Consider the following 15,752-nt stretch of genomic DNA (forward strand, 5'->3'; position numbering starts at 1 on the left):
AATTTTATACTACACTGTTCCTGGTCATCAAAAACTAAGTTATGTCTAAAAATTATTAGGTTTTTTATAGTGTTCTATGCTTTAGATAAGTTACCTACAGGCACTTTCAAATTCACTGCATTCAGTCAGTGAGTACACTTGACAACAACTAGTCTTGTTTTTGCTGAAGAAACCAAAAGACTTAAAATCCTTAAACTTAAATTTTTGTTCTTCTTAACTCTACACCGAAAAGTCACAACACTTGTAATTTGAAGCCTATAACCTGACCAGAACACACACTACAGGCAATAATTAAAGCAAGTGGTGTACCATATAACTCACTAAAGGTTAATTCAACTCTGTTGATTCTAATAGTTCATGACAGCAGGTTGGATTTATTTCAGAAGTGTAAGAGTTGGATCTAAGGTTTATGGTCATCTCCTAGCCACTGGCATCACAGTCAAACGTACCATTTTGCATTTGGCAGGCAGCCAGCTGCCAGGAAGTGTGGGCAGGGTAAGACAGGCATTGAGGGGAAGGCTCACGGGCAGCTAAGTGAAGGAATCTTGTCTGTTTGGATACTGTTCTAAAGAGGAAAGGCAGACTGCCAGAAGGGTAGACTTTCAGCTCTGATGCCAAGTACATTTGTTCACATTGTTAGTTCAAATAAGTTATTAGCAATACATACTGACACTCTAGTACCTTTTAAAAATATGATATATCGCCCTATGAAACGCTAGTGTATTTCTTACCGCAGCTCCTAATGACTAGTCATGACCTGTTTTTCCATTAGAAGACAAGGACTTGCCTGAAAATGATCCAGAAATTGTTTAACCACCCTCTCCAAACCAACAAAAATCCGCCAAACAAAGAAAAGCCTTACATGCGTTTCACTTCAATGGCTTCTTGAAGACAATTCTGCGCTAACAGTGCTCTTATAAGGGTGTCATAAAAATTATACTGAAACTCATCCTTCCCTTTTGTTTTCATGAAAATATCGTAGGCCTCTAAAGAAGAAAAAGAAAGTCAAAAAGAAATGTCAGATTGCGATAATGTTGATCACAGAAAGAAATCACATTGCAAAAGGTCCATCTTAAATTTATTTATCCTTTGCTTACATCTTTAAGCCCAAAGCTGCTGATCACAGCTTGTTCAAAACTGCTTGTATACAACAATCAACACATACTTCCACAGAAGAATAAGTTTGCTACTACTCTTTCTTTACACGTGGCTGTTGCTTCAATACCAACATAGCTGGTTAGAAGGGGAAGACTTGGGATTTTTAAAGCAACACCTAATTCTGGGGTATATAGTTACAGCATCTGGTGCGTGATCACAACAGCATTTAACAAATAATATAGGAGGTGACTCCAATATGGGGAGATCAAATTATTTGGCTACGACAAGATTTATACAAAACATACAATTTACAAATATACAGATATTTAACAAGTAAACTACACTGCATTTGTTTGACTGATTAACAGTTTTATTTCATGCATTCACAATAACTGTCAGTGTATGAAAAGATGTTACCAAAAAGGGGGAAAAAATGATAAGCACACTTTTCAGTCATTTATTTTTCTGAAACAAGATTATACAGCTATAAACACACAGCTAAAACTGCCATCCACACTGTAACATACACTAGAAAGCTGTGTTAAGAACCATAAATGTTCTTTTATGTCTAAACTGAGACTGCATGTTTCATTTAATGATTCATAAAATAATCCATTTGCTAATTCAAATCACAGTCACAATAACCTTTACAATTTAGTCCAGAAATAGCTGGTCTATCACTACAAATTTCACAGCTACGCATCAAGTTTTCTTCTTATACTTTGAAAGTAAAGATGAGGGCAACTCATTTGAATCTTACTGACACAAGAAGCATCACGCTAACCACAGTTATTTGTGTGTTGTGGACTTTTAACCAAAGCTGTTGGTATGCCTTTTGGTTTGAATCTTAAACTCCTTCAACCAAAGATTATACATAAAAACTTCCTGAAATGTAAGCACAGAAATGACTATACATAAAATTTGTTATTTACATCACACCGAGTTAATAATTAGAATTAACGCGGCTATTCATGATCTACTTGGATGTTTGGAACTACATTAAAAATATACATGAATGGAGATAAAGGATAAGAATATCACAGGAAAAATTAAATTCACTTCTGTGCATGTGAGTTTCACGTACACAAGAGAGACATTAAGAGTATGACTCATAACAGTATTGACATTACAATAGTGATTGCACTGTCGACCGAAAGACCAATGAAACAACAACTGGATCACACAGGAAAGGTCTTTAAATCCTTCATCACTTTTACTTATAGGTCTGAAGTTAAGCTTGGCCTGCAGCAATGTGCTGAACTTTCTTGCCTGCTCAGATGCTGATCACCAGCATTCATAGACTCTTCACATTTAAATTCAGACAGAAAGACGTTTTTTTCTTTCCGTGGTTCTGAAATCTGAGGTACCAGCAGACTAGCAATCACATTCAACAGTATCAATAAACCTTTGGCTGGTATCATGTGCTACAAATGCAACTAATGATTTACAAAAATGTAGCTGACTGGTGATAGGTTTGTTCTTTCTGCTCATAAATGCCTGTTTAAATTCTATTTTTTCAAGGCAAAAAATTTCTTATGTTTAGAGACTCCTACAAAAGCTCTGCTGTCTTCAGACTGAACTACGATTTCACCCTGTGTTTAAGAATTGCTTTGTACTGGTTGGGTACAGAAATGGACTTGCTACATGAATGTCAAGCACATCATACCATTAATTATCACAGTCCTTAAAATGCAAGATCTCTTTCTACCAGGAAATGTATTTAATTTTTTTTAATGACTTGTTCAATGAAGAACTAAAAAATCTTTGTGTCGGTTTTGTTTTCCTCTTCTAGGATGTTTTACTGTGTATGTTAGTCTGAACCTCAGAATGATTATACTATTTAGATTATTTTCTTAACTTTATTTTGCATCAGTGCAAGTAGCGTGTTTGAAGTATTATCAGCTTATGTCTTCTTCAGGTGGAATCTAAAATTACTAAAGTATATTAGCATTCAAAAGAGAAATTTCTTGGTTTTAAAATAATATTCTGTTATACTACCTGTTTCAAGAAGAAAGATTTGTTAGAAAAGTGACAACTTGCCAAGAAAGTCTCAGCTCTCAAAACAGTCAAATCTGTTTCAGAAATTGTGACTGCTTGGGATATGTATTCTCTCACTGAGGAATCAAGATAAAAATGAAAATATGACTTTGCATAAATCAAAAACTCCAGAGAATAGACTACCAAAACACGTGTCAGAGTTGGTAAGTTCATGAAATAGTTACATAACTAGATTGAGTTAATCTTTTTCCCATCAAAAAGCTGCTCTATTACATTCACACCAAAATTACATGATACTGTTATATAAAAAAAAAGCAACAGCTTAGTCTTTTTAGGTTTTCTTTAAGGCCAAGATAATGGTTTCCAAGAAGAGAAGAACTGTTTTCCAACATTGTCTTTTTTTTCCTTCCTTCCCAATAGCTCTAGACCAACTCCTCTCAAATACTGCATCTTTAAATAAAAGAATATGCAGAAAGGGTTTACAGATAAATTCAATATCCAGTGTCATCACAGACTGTGATTTTATATTTTTGTTTTAAACTCGTCTTCTTGCAAAGTCCAAGGCATACTTAGTTTCCTCCTGCTCTCAACCTGATTTAGAACACCAAAGGCACAGGACATTTTTCTAGTGATAATGTTTTAAAGTACATTTCATTAATTTTGCCTGATTTTAAGTGAAAATGTTTCTTCATTTCTCATTTACTTATGATTCCCAAAAGTTACCAGCAAGCAGAATCTCCTGATAACATTAACTTTATTTGTGCCATAACACTCATGATTCTTAATGTGATATTGCACTTGCTATATACAGAATGTCTTGACTCAATTTCAGACTCCTAATCTGTACAGACTGAATATTTAGACTGAATAACTCTATGGGGTCATTTTATTCACAACGTAAGTTAAATGTGTCAATGACTGATATATTCTCCTTTTAAAAACTCAAAGCTTAAAAATCTGTGTGTCCAACCTGTAAAATATACTGATTACACTCAGAGAATTACTAGGTGTCTTGCTTTACAAATTTTCCTCATTCAGCAAAATTAAATTCTTTAAACCTACTGAATTCTATTTTCTAAACCACTTTCAAGTGAGATACCTAGTTACTGTAGTACAGATGAAGAAAATACGGATTCCCAGAACATTCAAATGCTCTGCTCCTTGGCAAATACCAGATATAGACTGATTTGGAGCCAGGCTCTTCTCGGGGGTGCTGAGCAGAAGGACAAGAGGCAACAGGCAGAAACTGATGCACAGGAAGTTCCATCTGAACATAAGGAAGAACTTTTTTACTGTGCAGGTGACCCAGCACTGGAACGGATTGGCCAGAGAGGTTGTGGAGTTGATCCCACTGGAAATATTCAAGAATCCTGCGCCATGTGCTCTAGAATGACCAAACTTGAGCAGGGAAGTTGGACCATACAACCCACTGTGGTCCCTTCCAACCCATTCTGTGATTGATTCTGACCCTGCTTTGCAAGGTCCAGTAAAGCTATTTCTAACTCTGTCACCCTGCTCAGGATGAGATGGATACGAATGGATTTCCAGTGATTAAACACAGACTAAACCAAAGGAACTGCACTGAAGCACACTCCTCTCTTCTATACAAAAGTCAAACATAAATGAGTAAATCAATTCTGTTTTTATTGGAGACAGGGAAGTTTGCACCAAAGAGCGCTGCAGTTAATTGAAACCTTAAAATGGATGTGGAAGGGGAAGAAAATCCAGTGGATTTCAGTTTACCTTTTGCTTTATTGCTTCTGCAAAGCATCCTTATTTTTCTTTCTTCCTCAATAGTAGCACTTAAACTTCTGGTATCTTCATGCCTAACCTTTAAAACATTCAAACATTTAAGTTAAAGTAATGCTATCTGTTTAATGTTTTTTTTATGAGAAGAAATACATTCAAAAGTGATGTTAACCAGGAAAGTTAAACTCCAATTACCTTAGGTACCTCAAATGGAACAACCTGGCCATTTTTCTCAAATATATCAGCAAGTAAAGTTAGTGTTTTCTCACGAGGAACAATATTTTCTTCTTGAATTTTAGTCCAAACAGCTTCAGCCTTCCCCCAGTCATCATTGTTCTCTGAAACAAGATTAAAATCTTAAAATAAAAGCAATTGAGAATGTACATACTTATCTAAAGTGATTCAAAAAAGGTGCCTCTGGAAAATAATTAATCAATTAGTCACATACTTCTGCTTCATATGATCAGCAATTTGAAAAGTTCTGAACTACTTTAATACATAGAGGATGCTAGAAGATGTAAATAGAAAAAAACCCCAAAGATTACATGAATTTTCAGATGAATGAGCAATTAGCTAGAAAGTATTACAGAAGTGATCCTCCCCACTCATCAGTTCTATTATTCTTGATTGTTAATTGAAATTTATATATGCATCACTGTATGTAACTGCAAGTAAATAGAAAGTTGGACTTCAAGCAAACAGTTAACTACTATTTGACTACCTAAGCAGGTGCTCTCCTGTTGCCTTTACATTTTCTAGCTTTGTAGTCACCAGTTGTGAAGCATTTTTGACTATCAGACACTACTGATTTACATCCTGGTAAAACTGAGCTCTCTAAAGCAGAAATGTCCTTCCCAGTGAGCTGCCTTGGCATTTTATTTAAATCAGATTTAATTCTCCTGCTATACATGCAAATTTTGTAAATTCTTCACTGTTGCTTCTGTCACAGTTTTGAGTTCCAGAACTGCAAGAGATCCCAGCAACTGGAGTAAATTCAGCCATGGAGACAGACATGATCCTTGTGGGTCCCTTCCAGCTCAGGATATTCTATGCTTCTGTGGGGCTGGAGCAGATCAGGAAGAAGAGGAAGTCAAAGAAGATGAGTTCTGGGCAGCCTGGAGAAAATAGGCTAACAGGGAATGCAATTGCTGCCTTCAATTACCTAACTAACAGCTACAGAGAAGAGTGAGTCAATCTCTCCTTGCAAGTGCACAGTAAAGGATGACAGGTGATGGTTAAAAGCTGCAGCAATGGAGTATCTGAGAATGATCCAACCCTGGAACAGATTGTCCAGAGAGGTTGTTTGATTTCCACCATTAGAGGCACTCAAAACTTTACTAAATAAGGCCATGATGTGATCTGACTTTGGAGCTGTCCTAGCTCCAGGAAATGGCCAAGCTAAAAATTCCTGAGGTTCTCTCCAGCATAAATTATTCTGTGATTCTAAAAAATCAAATGCCTTGTTTTCAACATTTTTGATCACTGCTTGGACTAGGTGGTAGGTTCTTTTTTTATATGCCTAAAATAGATCTGAAGTTATGGCTTAGGTACACAGTGACGACTCTACTATACTTGTGCATGGGGCAGCTTTGATAGGTAATCTAAAATGGTTGAAAGCAGGATTGTGGATGGGTTTTGTCTTTCGTGGTGACAGAAACCTACAAATGTTTTCCACTTCTTTGAATAGATGGAATTGGTTCTGTCTTCTGAAAGAAGACTGAAGATTTTGCATGACAGAATTTGATAAACTGTATCTTCTTAGATTCTCTTCCTAGCAGGCACACTGTCAGACTTAGTCACTGCCAGAGGTGAACAGGATGAGCAGAGAAATAGGAAGGTTCCCTCCCTGTTGAGACAAGATTGATTTTCAGGCCTACTTGATTTTTGATGGTGAACCAGTATGTGCAAAGCCAGAATTAGGTAAGGCGACAGTTTCATTTGAAGCTTTCCAAGGCTTCAGGAAATGAAAGGCAGTAAAATCCTCAAGGGGTCTCTGGTCACTTTTTTTGTGGAAGTACTCATCTCTCTAGCTTGAGCTTAGTGCAGTGGGGAAGAGGTCTCTTTCATTACCATATAGAAAGAAAAAAGACAGTTTGAGTAGTATTTTATTTAGCATTACAGCATCACTAGTCTTAGTCAACCCAAAATATACATGAGGAACAGCCTAAAATTAGTTCAAGCTCAAAAGAAAGCTTTTCCGTCACCAAATATATCAAGTTGCTATAATGGCTCATTAATACATATATACAAATATATCACCCAAATACATAGCAATCACTATAAAGCTTTATGTCCCAATTTACTATTTAGTGCTCCATATCCAATTTTAAAACAATATATTTTTTCAAGACTTTAAAATAAGTGAAGGCTTCAAAAATTTTATTATGATACACTGAATAATAAAACCAGCACAGGCTGAAAAATACAGAAAAGAGGAATGAAAACCACTACAGACACATCCTATGTGTCTATAACACAGAAATGAACTTTCAGTTTTAAAAACTGTTCCATTACTATAAATGATGCAAAAGTTAGGTTGTGGCTGGTGAAGAATTGGTAAATAAAATAAATATATGCACCTTTCCGAATCAGGAGACCTCAGATTTTTATTAGCTATGAAGAGAACATAGGAGCAGTTTTTCTTCTTTAAGCATATTGAGAAGCAAAACAGAATTAACTTTCAAATTACAACACAAGACAATAGCATGGATTGGAAGACTTGTACTATATAAGTGCTACATAAGTGTTCAGGTCCGCAGGTAAAAACAAAAACCTGACCTCCCCTCACTTGCAAGATGCCTCAGAAATGGCACGCAGGCTAATCGCGTATCAATATATAACTTCTCGCCAAGGTTAATTCCTATCCCCATCCACAAAAGAAAACAGATTACAACACGAAAGAGATCTCAAGCTCACTTACCACACAGTTGAAGCAGGTAGTAGTACATCTCATCTCGATCACATTCAAACAGATTTTGAGTTAATTCTACCAAATGCTCCAAAGTTTCCATCTTTCAAAAGAAAGAAGGAAGAACATAGTTATACCTCAGCCAAACAATTATTTTTCTATGTGCACAAACAGAGATACATAGATAGCATGTGTGCATTCAGCTAAAATAATATTTCTGTTTAAGTACACACCAGCATTTACACCAAACATTAAGTTCACCTCATCAGCCTGTCACATGTCCTTTCATAAACATAAAAGTCAAGCAAGGAAATATTTCAAAACAATTTTTCCTGGAATATAATGACAGTTCCACAGAACACATCATATGAGTCACATACCTGATTATTTGATATACACTTTTTTGCAAACCACTGCAATCTTCCAGAGTGTGCTCTCAAACCAGGAGTCTGTAAGATATTTCCACAAGAAGAAACACATTACTTCACATAGAACATTCTAAGGAAAAGTAAACATAATACATGTATTCATAATAAAAGTTCATGGCTTTTGTTTGAACTCCATTTGTACAGACTACCACACTGTACCTTCTTGGCACCACTGAGAAGCAGTTCTTCCACTTAAATAAACTCTTTAAAAAAGACAGGAAAAGTCAAAATTCTTAAAGAAACATGTTACAAGCACTCCAGGACTCATGTCCAACATATATAAAACAAGTTAGAGAAAAAAAAAGTGTGCAAAGCATCCATCATTTTTACATCTTACCCTTTCCTCCCACAGAGTACATGGATTTATTTGCTTTAAACTACCTTGTTTTAGCAAAGGATCATTTACAGAGAGGACTTGGCTTTCATTTCAGGTGTCTAGATTCACATTAATATAGCTCAAAGTAATTCCAAGGAAATGTCTGTTCACCCCTACAGAGAAACATGTTTTGACTCTTGAAGGTTTTTAGCTTGCTTTTAGCTTTTATTGTAAGAAATCTCTACTGTTTAAATGTGAAGTGCAACTTCCAAAATTTTAATGCTACTTTGCATAGAAGTGGCAATTTGAACAAAAAGCTCTGAGAAATATTAAGTCTTAGTTCAAAAATAGTGGAAACATTACCATTGAAAAAGTCAATTTACCAACACCCTTATATACAAATAATTTCCTTTTCCCATATTCTGCAACTGCAGAATTATTACCATTGCATCTTTCTGAAATAATTCAGCATACACCAGAAAACCAGCATACAAAACTTCAATCAAAACTGTTAAAATTTGCTAAATACATAGGAAACAGTGTTCTGCAGGGTAAATCTTAGGCCACATAATGCTACCAATCACTCAAAGCATTTTATGCAGTCATTGTAAGGTTTTGCAAAAAATAGGACACTAACTCCACAGATCCTCAACATGGAGTATCTCTATGTGTTTAGCTGTACTAAAAAATAGTCTCCACCCAAGAGGTTACAGAAAAATACTAGCTTCTCAAGTATTTAAAAGTGGTATATATAAACACAGTTTTGCTTTCCAGGTACATGCTTTTATCCCAATTAATTGTTTGTTCAGTTTTGTCCTCCCCACAGTTATTTATATTTATAGGTACCTGTTCAGTGTTTTTTAAGAGATACAAGCAGTTTCACATAAAATATGCTTAAAACTAAGTAAAGAATTAACATCTTACACAACAGGCTCTTGATACGCAACAGGCTCTTGAAAATGAAAAAGAAAAAAGTATGTTGCCTGCATTTGTAGCTAATCCTCTTTAGGACATGGTAAAATTCAAATGCTGAATTCACTTACAACTTCCAATATCATTGCTGATCCGAATGCCAATGAACTCAACAGCTCCAAACCTACAAACTTTTTATAGTAAATCCTTTTCTGTTCAGAAATGATTGATGTGTCTGTCACTACAAGGACAGCTGAGTTATACAACAGATATCCTTGTGTTTCATTTTGAAATTGAGAAGTGTTTTCACATACTGCAGGTCTCAATCATCAAAAGAACATCTAGGTCAGATTAACTAAATCTCCAGGGCTTGCCTGATAGTCCATATTTGTAGCTTATCCCTTACAATCTTCGGGAATTTTAAACATTGCATTTAGCAACAAGCAGTCTTTCTACAATACAGCAGACTAAAATACAGAACAAAAAAATGCACAGAATAAAAAAAAAAAATAGGAAAAACTGTTACTCTAATTACTCTTCCAAATTCCCATTTACAATTTTGATCTTGCTTGTTTCGATGGACAAAAAAAAAAAACCTGTTATTGAGTCTTAAGGTATTTTTGTGGGTTTTGTTTTTTGTTTTTTCCTTTTGAGATTCTCAAGCAATCCATACAGCATCTAAACTAAACATGGAGGTTTTCTGGCTTTTAGATTCTCTCAGAATATAAAACAGTTTTATTGTACCAAAGCAAAGCCTGTTATCCTCTCCCTAACACACCGAATATAGGAGAATATAAAATGTCAGAAAACACAGCAATACTTTCCCTTCAGTGCTCTTCCACTCTCCAACTACCTGAGGTTTAGTGGATCACAGTGTTTCTAATAAGTGGTTTCTTTTCCATGAGTTTTTCTGGATGCCCCTAGAACACCATAGATCTTTTGGCAAAGGGTTGCCTCCACTACTTTCTGCTGAAAACAACCAAAATGCTACCACTTTTTGTTTGTTTTCAGTCTAATTTCTACTAGCTTCATTGGAAACCTCTAGATTTTGCATTAGAAAATGATCCACAATTGATTTTTCTTATCTTCTCAATTTCATATAATTTATTGGTAGTATTTAAATAATTCCCAGTTTCACTGTTCCTTCTCTAGGCTAAGCAGAACTCACCTACTTCATCATATCTCCTACAGAAACCAGTCCATACTCTTATCAACTTTGTTACTATCTTTCTGAGGTTCAACTTAAACGTGGTGTGATTCTTGGGGCGCCCTGTGCAGGGCCAGGAGTTGGACTCAGTGATCCTGATGGGTCCCTTCCAACTCAGCATATTCCACGTTTCTACAATAATTATACTACACTTACACCCACACCAATTTATTTACTGATTCTGTATCTTCACATACAGAAAGGAAAACTAGCCAGAAAGGGAAAAAATATGCTGCATCTTTGGAAGAGCTCTTGTCAAGCAGCACTCAAAAATCATGGAAATGCAATGATCCCAACGCTTTAAAAGCATTTGATTTGTTCTCCTCCTTCCTAGAACGAGTCGCTTCGGACAGGTGATTGAAGGAGTCCAATCACCAAATTTTCTGTACTAACATTTTTATTTGAGGTAATTTCTACGTCTTATAGCTGAAAGAAAACAGACTGCTGCGAAAATACTGACCTGTCAGAGAGGAATCTATTAGATGTTTTTCTAGATTTTTAGATAATGATAGAAACAATCAAATTCTGTTTACCTTAGCATTCTGTAACTATTACAGCCAATAGAGCAACAGTACTTTTTTACTTTCAAAAAAACTCTGCTAACAAAAAAGTTAAATAATTTACAGAAGACACACAGAAATATTTATTTACTTCTCTCTACTTGCCTAAACCAAACTTTTTCTCTTTAAACACAAAACTTACTTAGAGAGAAAAACCACAAGAGACAACTTATAGACCAGAAACCCCATCTTGCTCAAAAAGATGACTTTTGGGAAACTAGGAGCTGAATCCATCCCCCAACAGTGCCACTTTTGCTCTAGCTGGCTTAGGTTGCATAATTATTTGAAAGCCAGCAGAAGCATTTTTCATTTGGCATACACATGACACAAGATGGAGGACTTCTCTTTTAACATTCCAACACTGCACTCTCACAAATTACTACTGTGCACTGTTTGGCAAAATAATTCTTACATATACTGGTCAACCCACTCTGGCCCTTCTTGATGTAACTTCACTGTGAATAACACACCAATTCCAACCATTAGAGTTGAACTCTGACCTCCTTAACTGGTTTATGTTTTCTTCAAAATCCCTGTATTTTCTCTGCAAAGTTCATTCTTTTCTTAGGGAAACAGTTCTACTATAATCACCAATTCAAACATATTGGAAGCAAACAGCCAGATTTTATAAACATTCATGTTGCACTTTTTAATGATATTCTTTGGAAGGCTAGATCCATTCATTCCTCTCTTTGCAGTTGAAAAAGTCAGTAATACTAAGAGACAGCTAATGCTGCTGAAGGAAGAAGAACATTTCATGAAGAGTTACATCAACAGCCATAACAGACTTATGCTACCAGTACCAGAACCAGTTACTGAGATTTAAATGCCAAAGCAATGTCTTGCAAGAAAATGCATTACTTCTTGGAACAGACAGCCTTGAACAGACAGCTATAAGAACTGATGTATGTCATTTCTAACAGCTCTCCCTAACATAAGCATCAGTGAAAACAGAACATCTGACGGGAAGTTCTTAATTTAAAGGCAGATTTTTCCGAGTCCACAAAAATGCCTATGAAAATCTCAAAAATTCCAGGCAGCTTCAACAAAGCCGGGGATATCTTTGCATGGCAGCTTACTTGAACAAAGTTTTTTACAACATAAACACTGTATGTTTTGCTTGAATCTTCCCCTTTGTTAAAACTCTCAGCAAAAGTCTTCACTTCTACTAAGCAGTATGTGTACTTCTTAATCAGAAGTTAGAAGAACACACAGGTACAAAATTCCTGTACCTTATGTAGCCATCTTAGCCTAGTTGCTAGATAAGATGGAATTATGCTACTCTTCTATTATGTTTTTTCCTCTTATTAAACACTCCTTCACCTTCAAATAGCAATGCAGTAGTTTTCAAAAAATACACATTAAAACATTTACTTTTTTTAAAAATAATCTTAGAGTTCACACGCATGAAAGTATATTGCTTTTTCTATTTCTCACATTATAAAATTTATAGCAAAATGTAAGTGAAGTATCATAGTGGGATACACAGAAAAAAAGAGAGCTGGTTATCAGCTCTGAACATACCAAATAACATGCAATAGTCCAAAAGTTTACCAAAGATCCAGCTTTGGAGATGGAGGGATCTAACTATAATCTATGCATCGAAAAGCAACTTTCCGGTTGCAATCATATCAGCTGTCTAATAAACTATTTTAGTTCTCTTCTAGCTCAGCTTTTCTTTAAGTTTTGTACTATCAGGATGACAAGAGCTACACTGTATATGGCTGGCAATGGAAGCAGTACTTTTTCTAGAAGTTCATTTCCCACTTTGAAAGAAGTTTAGTTGTCATGGATTTAAAAAATGGTTTCTTCGATGATGGCATAGAAAGATCCCTCACTCACTTTACTCTTTAAAAAAAAAAGAAAACCTTGCAAACTGCTCATAGCCAAAATGGGATTTCTCTAAAAAATTAATCATTCCTTTTGTTCTTTGTAAGCAATTTTGACCAGAAACAAATAGGACTAAACACACCACAATCCGTGTAATACTGATGTCTTTAACAAGAAACTCATCTGAAATATCTGGACACTTGTTCAACTTTCTGGGCAAGGGTTAACTGTATGAAAGCCTGAATACAATTATAAATATACCTTCAATATAACTACTTTTCATGTTTGATGAGGGTAAGTATTTTAATGCAGTACTGAAGTATTAAAACTTATGAGTTGCTCCACTGCAAGTCATGCATGTATCTGATATTTTATTCGCACTACCAGATATCTAATGAAAGACAAAGGGACACATGTCTACATACCTACCCTCCCTAACTCTCCTGCTATGACTGATTAGATTTCAGGCTCGTGCCCCTTTCCACCTATCCTACAATTACCCAAGATAGCAACCAGTCTAGTTCTATTAGGTTAATTTTTACATAAAAAGCAGCAGTTCACAAAAAGAAAATACCAAGCTTACAGTCTCCACTGGGAAAGTTTTTACTGTTTGTTTGTGAATTTTTTTGCCTCAAAACTTCTGTCAGCTTCACAGTTCATTGACTTTACCAATACAATTAGTATCTGTTGAGTAAATACTCATGACTTAATTTATTTCACTTGAAAGAGACATATGTGCTACTTTATGTTAGGCAAACCTTAAGAAAAATGTAGGGCAACTTGATTATTTTCCAAAACTAGTAAAATAAAAACAGGAAAGAGTTTTACAACTTAATCATTACTGATGACAACTGGAATTGATGTATGTTTAATCACTACTGGAATGTTCTACATTTACCAGTAAGATTTCCAAGATAAATTAGGCAGTGAAGTATTATTATTAGGCAATAAGAGATCTTCACAACAATAATCACACTAGAAGAAAAGGTGACATAAAAAACATGCAAAAACCCTGCTCAAAACAAAATCATCAAGAATATCCTAGACTCAAAACAGAGCAAAAATTTGCACTTGGCCTTGAAATGTGGTTTTATGTTGTATGATGAAAGAAAAAAGCATTATAAACCTCTTCCTTCTAACAAAAAGTCCCTGGAACTAAGAAAAGAAGCACAGCTCTTGCCATGATCCCACATTCTGAAGATATTACTCTCTCTCTTTTTGGAAGGAATTTTTTCAGTAGTCATCTCCTTTACCAAATTTACTTATTTGAAACATATTCCTAACTCTATTGGAGTCCAGTTTCAGAAGGAGAAGTAATGCTTTTCTTGGAGTTCCAGGACTCAATAATAATAAAAAAAATTTTTTTTTTCTTGTAATTATAGGGCTTGTATGCCTAAAAGCTCTTCAGCCTTTCCCCTCCCTCTCAGTTGTATACAGTTACTCTAATAAAAGCTATTACACCCCCTACAAACTATCCCTAAATCTCAGACCACTGTTACACAAACATTTAAATTTTGTTTTAATCATCTCCACTCTTTTCTCAACAGGACCAAAAATAAGTCTTTGTAGGTAAATTCAGACACTAGATATAACCATCATTAAATTACACATAAACACCCCCCCCTAAATCCTGCTGTCACAAATCAAGAAAGCATCTTCTACTGATAGTTTATCTCCAGCATAAAATCAGCAAGACTCAATTTTATGATGTAGACTCTTAAAAAAAGCAATCTGGATGAAAGAAGGTTGTAATCTCTCAATATCAAGTAGAAATATTCTCATTGTTTTTATGGTAGATTAAATCCAATGGCAACTGGTATCTTGAGGTCTGCTGACAGTGGATGTCACAATTCTTTGCTTAAATCTATTTACCTCCTAAATTAACCTGACATCTGTTGATAGATATATTCCTGTACACTATACTCACCCAAACCAGTCCTTTTGTCAGGTCTCAGATTTCAGCAGCAAATGCCTTTTCCTGCATTTATTCACATCAGAACACATTTCATTGAACTATTTCACATTTGTCCCTCAATTCTTCACATAAATGTCTTGAGATATGTGGGATATGGTATGATATATTTAACTATTAAATATAAATGACATATTTAATATGAGAGCAGAAGATGAAGATAGTATCACACTTAATTAAAATCTGGTTAAAAGAATTCTGAAGCCATGCACTATCCCTTGACATTTTCAAGGCAGGTTCCTCTAGTGGTAGCAAACTGTACAGGTTGATCTGAAAAATTTTGCCATACAGTTCTGAGATCTTTCCCTATATTCCAAATACAGTAATCCTCTTAGCCTTCATTTCCAGTAAAACCAAAACCAGAGCAGAAACGAGAGCTTTTACTCTTTCACTGAAGTAACAAATTAACAGCTGTTAATTTAACAGCTGATGTGATTTGATCTAGACAGATTTCAAGAACTTATCTCTCAGATAACACAAAGACAGTCCAACACTGCTACCAACCCACAGTTCCTATCGGAGGAGTCCATAAGCACTCAATTAAAAATGCAAGTAACCTGTTATTTTTCTGAATGTGGGCCTTATTTGGTGAAGTATTTTGCTGTGCAATGAAACTTCATATAAAGTGCAATGATTTTATCAATACAGTGCAGAAATGGATTTAACACCAGTTTTAAACCTTGCATATTTAGTCACAGGTGTGCAGTGTTCATTTCTACTCCATGAAAACATGGTTTAGACTTCTGCTAAGCAGATTTATAGACGAGCTTGCTT

General features: G+C 35.3%; 1 protein-coding gene across 2 annotated transcripts in view; it reads right to left on the reverse strand.

Annotated features, from left to right (window-relative positions):
- The window catches only part of LRPPRC (leucine rich pentatricopeptide repeat containing), an 87,436-nt gene that overhangs the window by 18,441 nt on the left and 53,243 nt on the right, over positions 1 to 15,752 (reverse strand). For both annotated transcript variants that reach the window (XM_064648379.1, XM_064648378.1), the window contains exons 26-30: positions 8,134 to 8,202; positions 7,766 to 7,856; positions 5,041 to 5,183; positions 4,840 to 4,927; positions 863 to 986 (exon numbers count right to left, since the gene is read on the reverse strand). In XM_064648379.1, the coding sequence (XP_064504449.1) occupies positions 863 to 986; positions 4,840 to 4,927; positions 5,041 to 5,183; positions 7,766 to 7,856; positions 8,134 to 8,202 (515 nt within the window). The remainder of the gene's footprint in view (positions 1 to 862; positions 987 to 4,839; positions 4,928 to 5,040; positions 5,184 to 7,765; positions 7,857 to 8,133; positions 8,203 to 15,752) is intronic.

The sequence above is a fragment of the Pseudopipra pipra genome, chromosome 3, assembly GCF_036250125.1.
Source record: "Pseudopipra pipra isolate bDixPip1 chromosome 3, bDixPip1.hap1, whole genome shotgun sequence".
In the NCBI taxonomy this organism is placed as follows: Eukaryota; Metazoa; Chordata; class Aves; order Passeriformes; family Pipridae; genus Pseudopipra; species Pseudopipra pipra.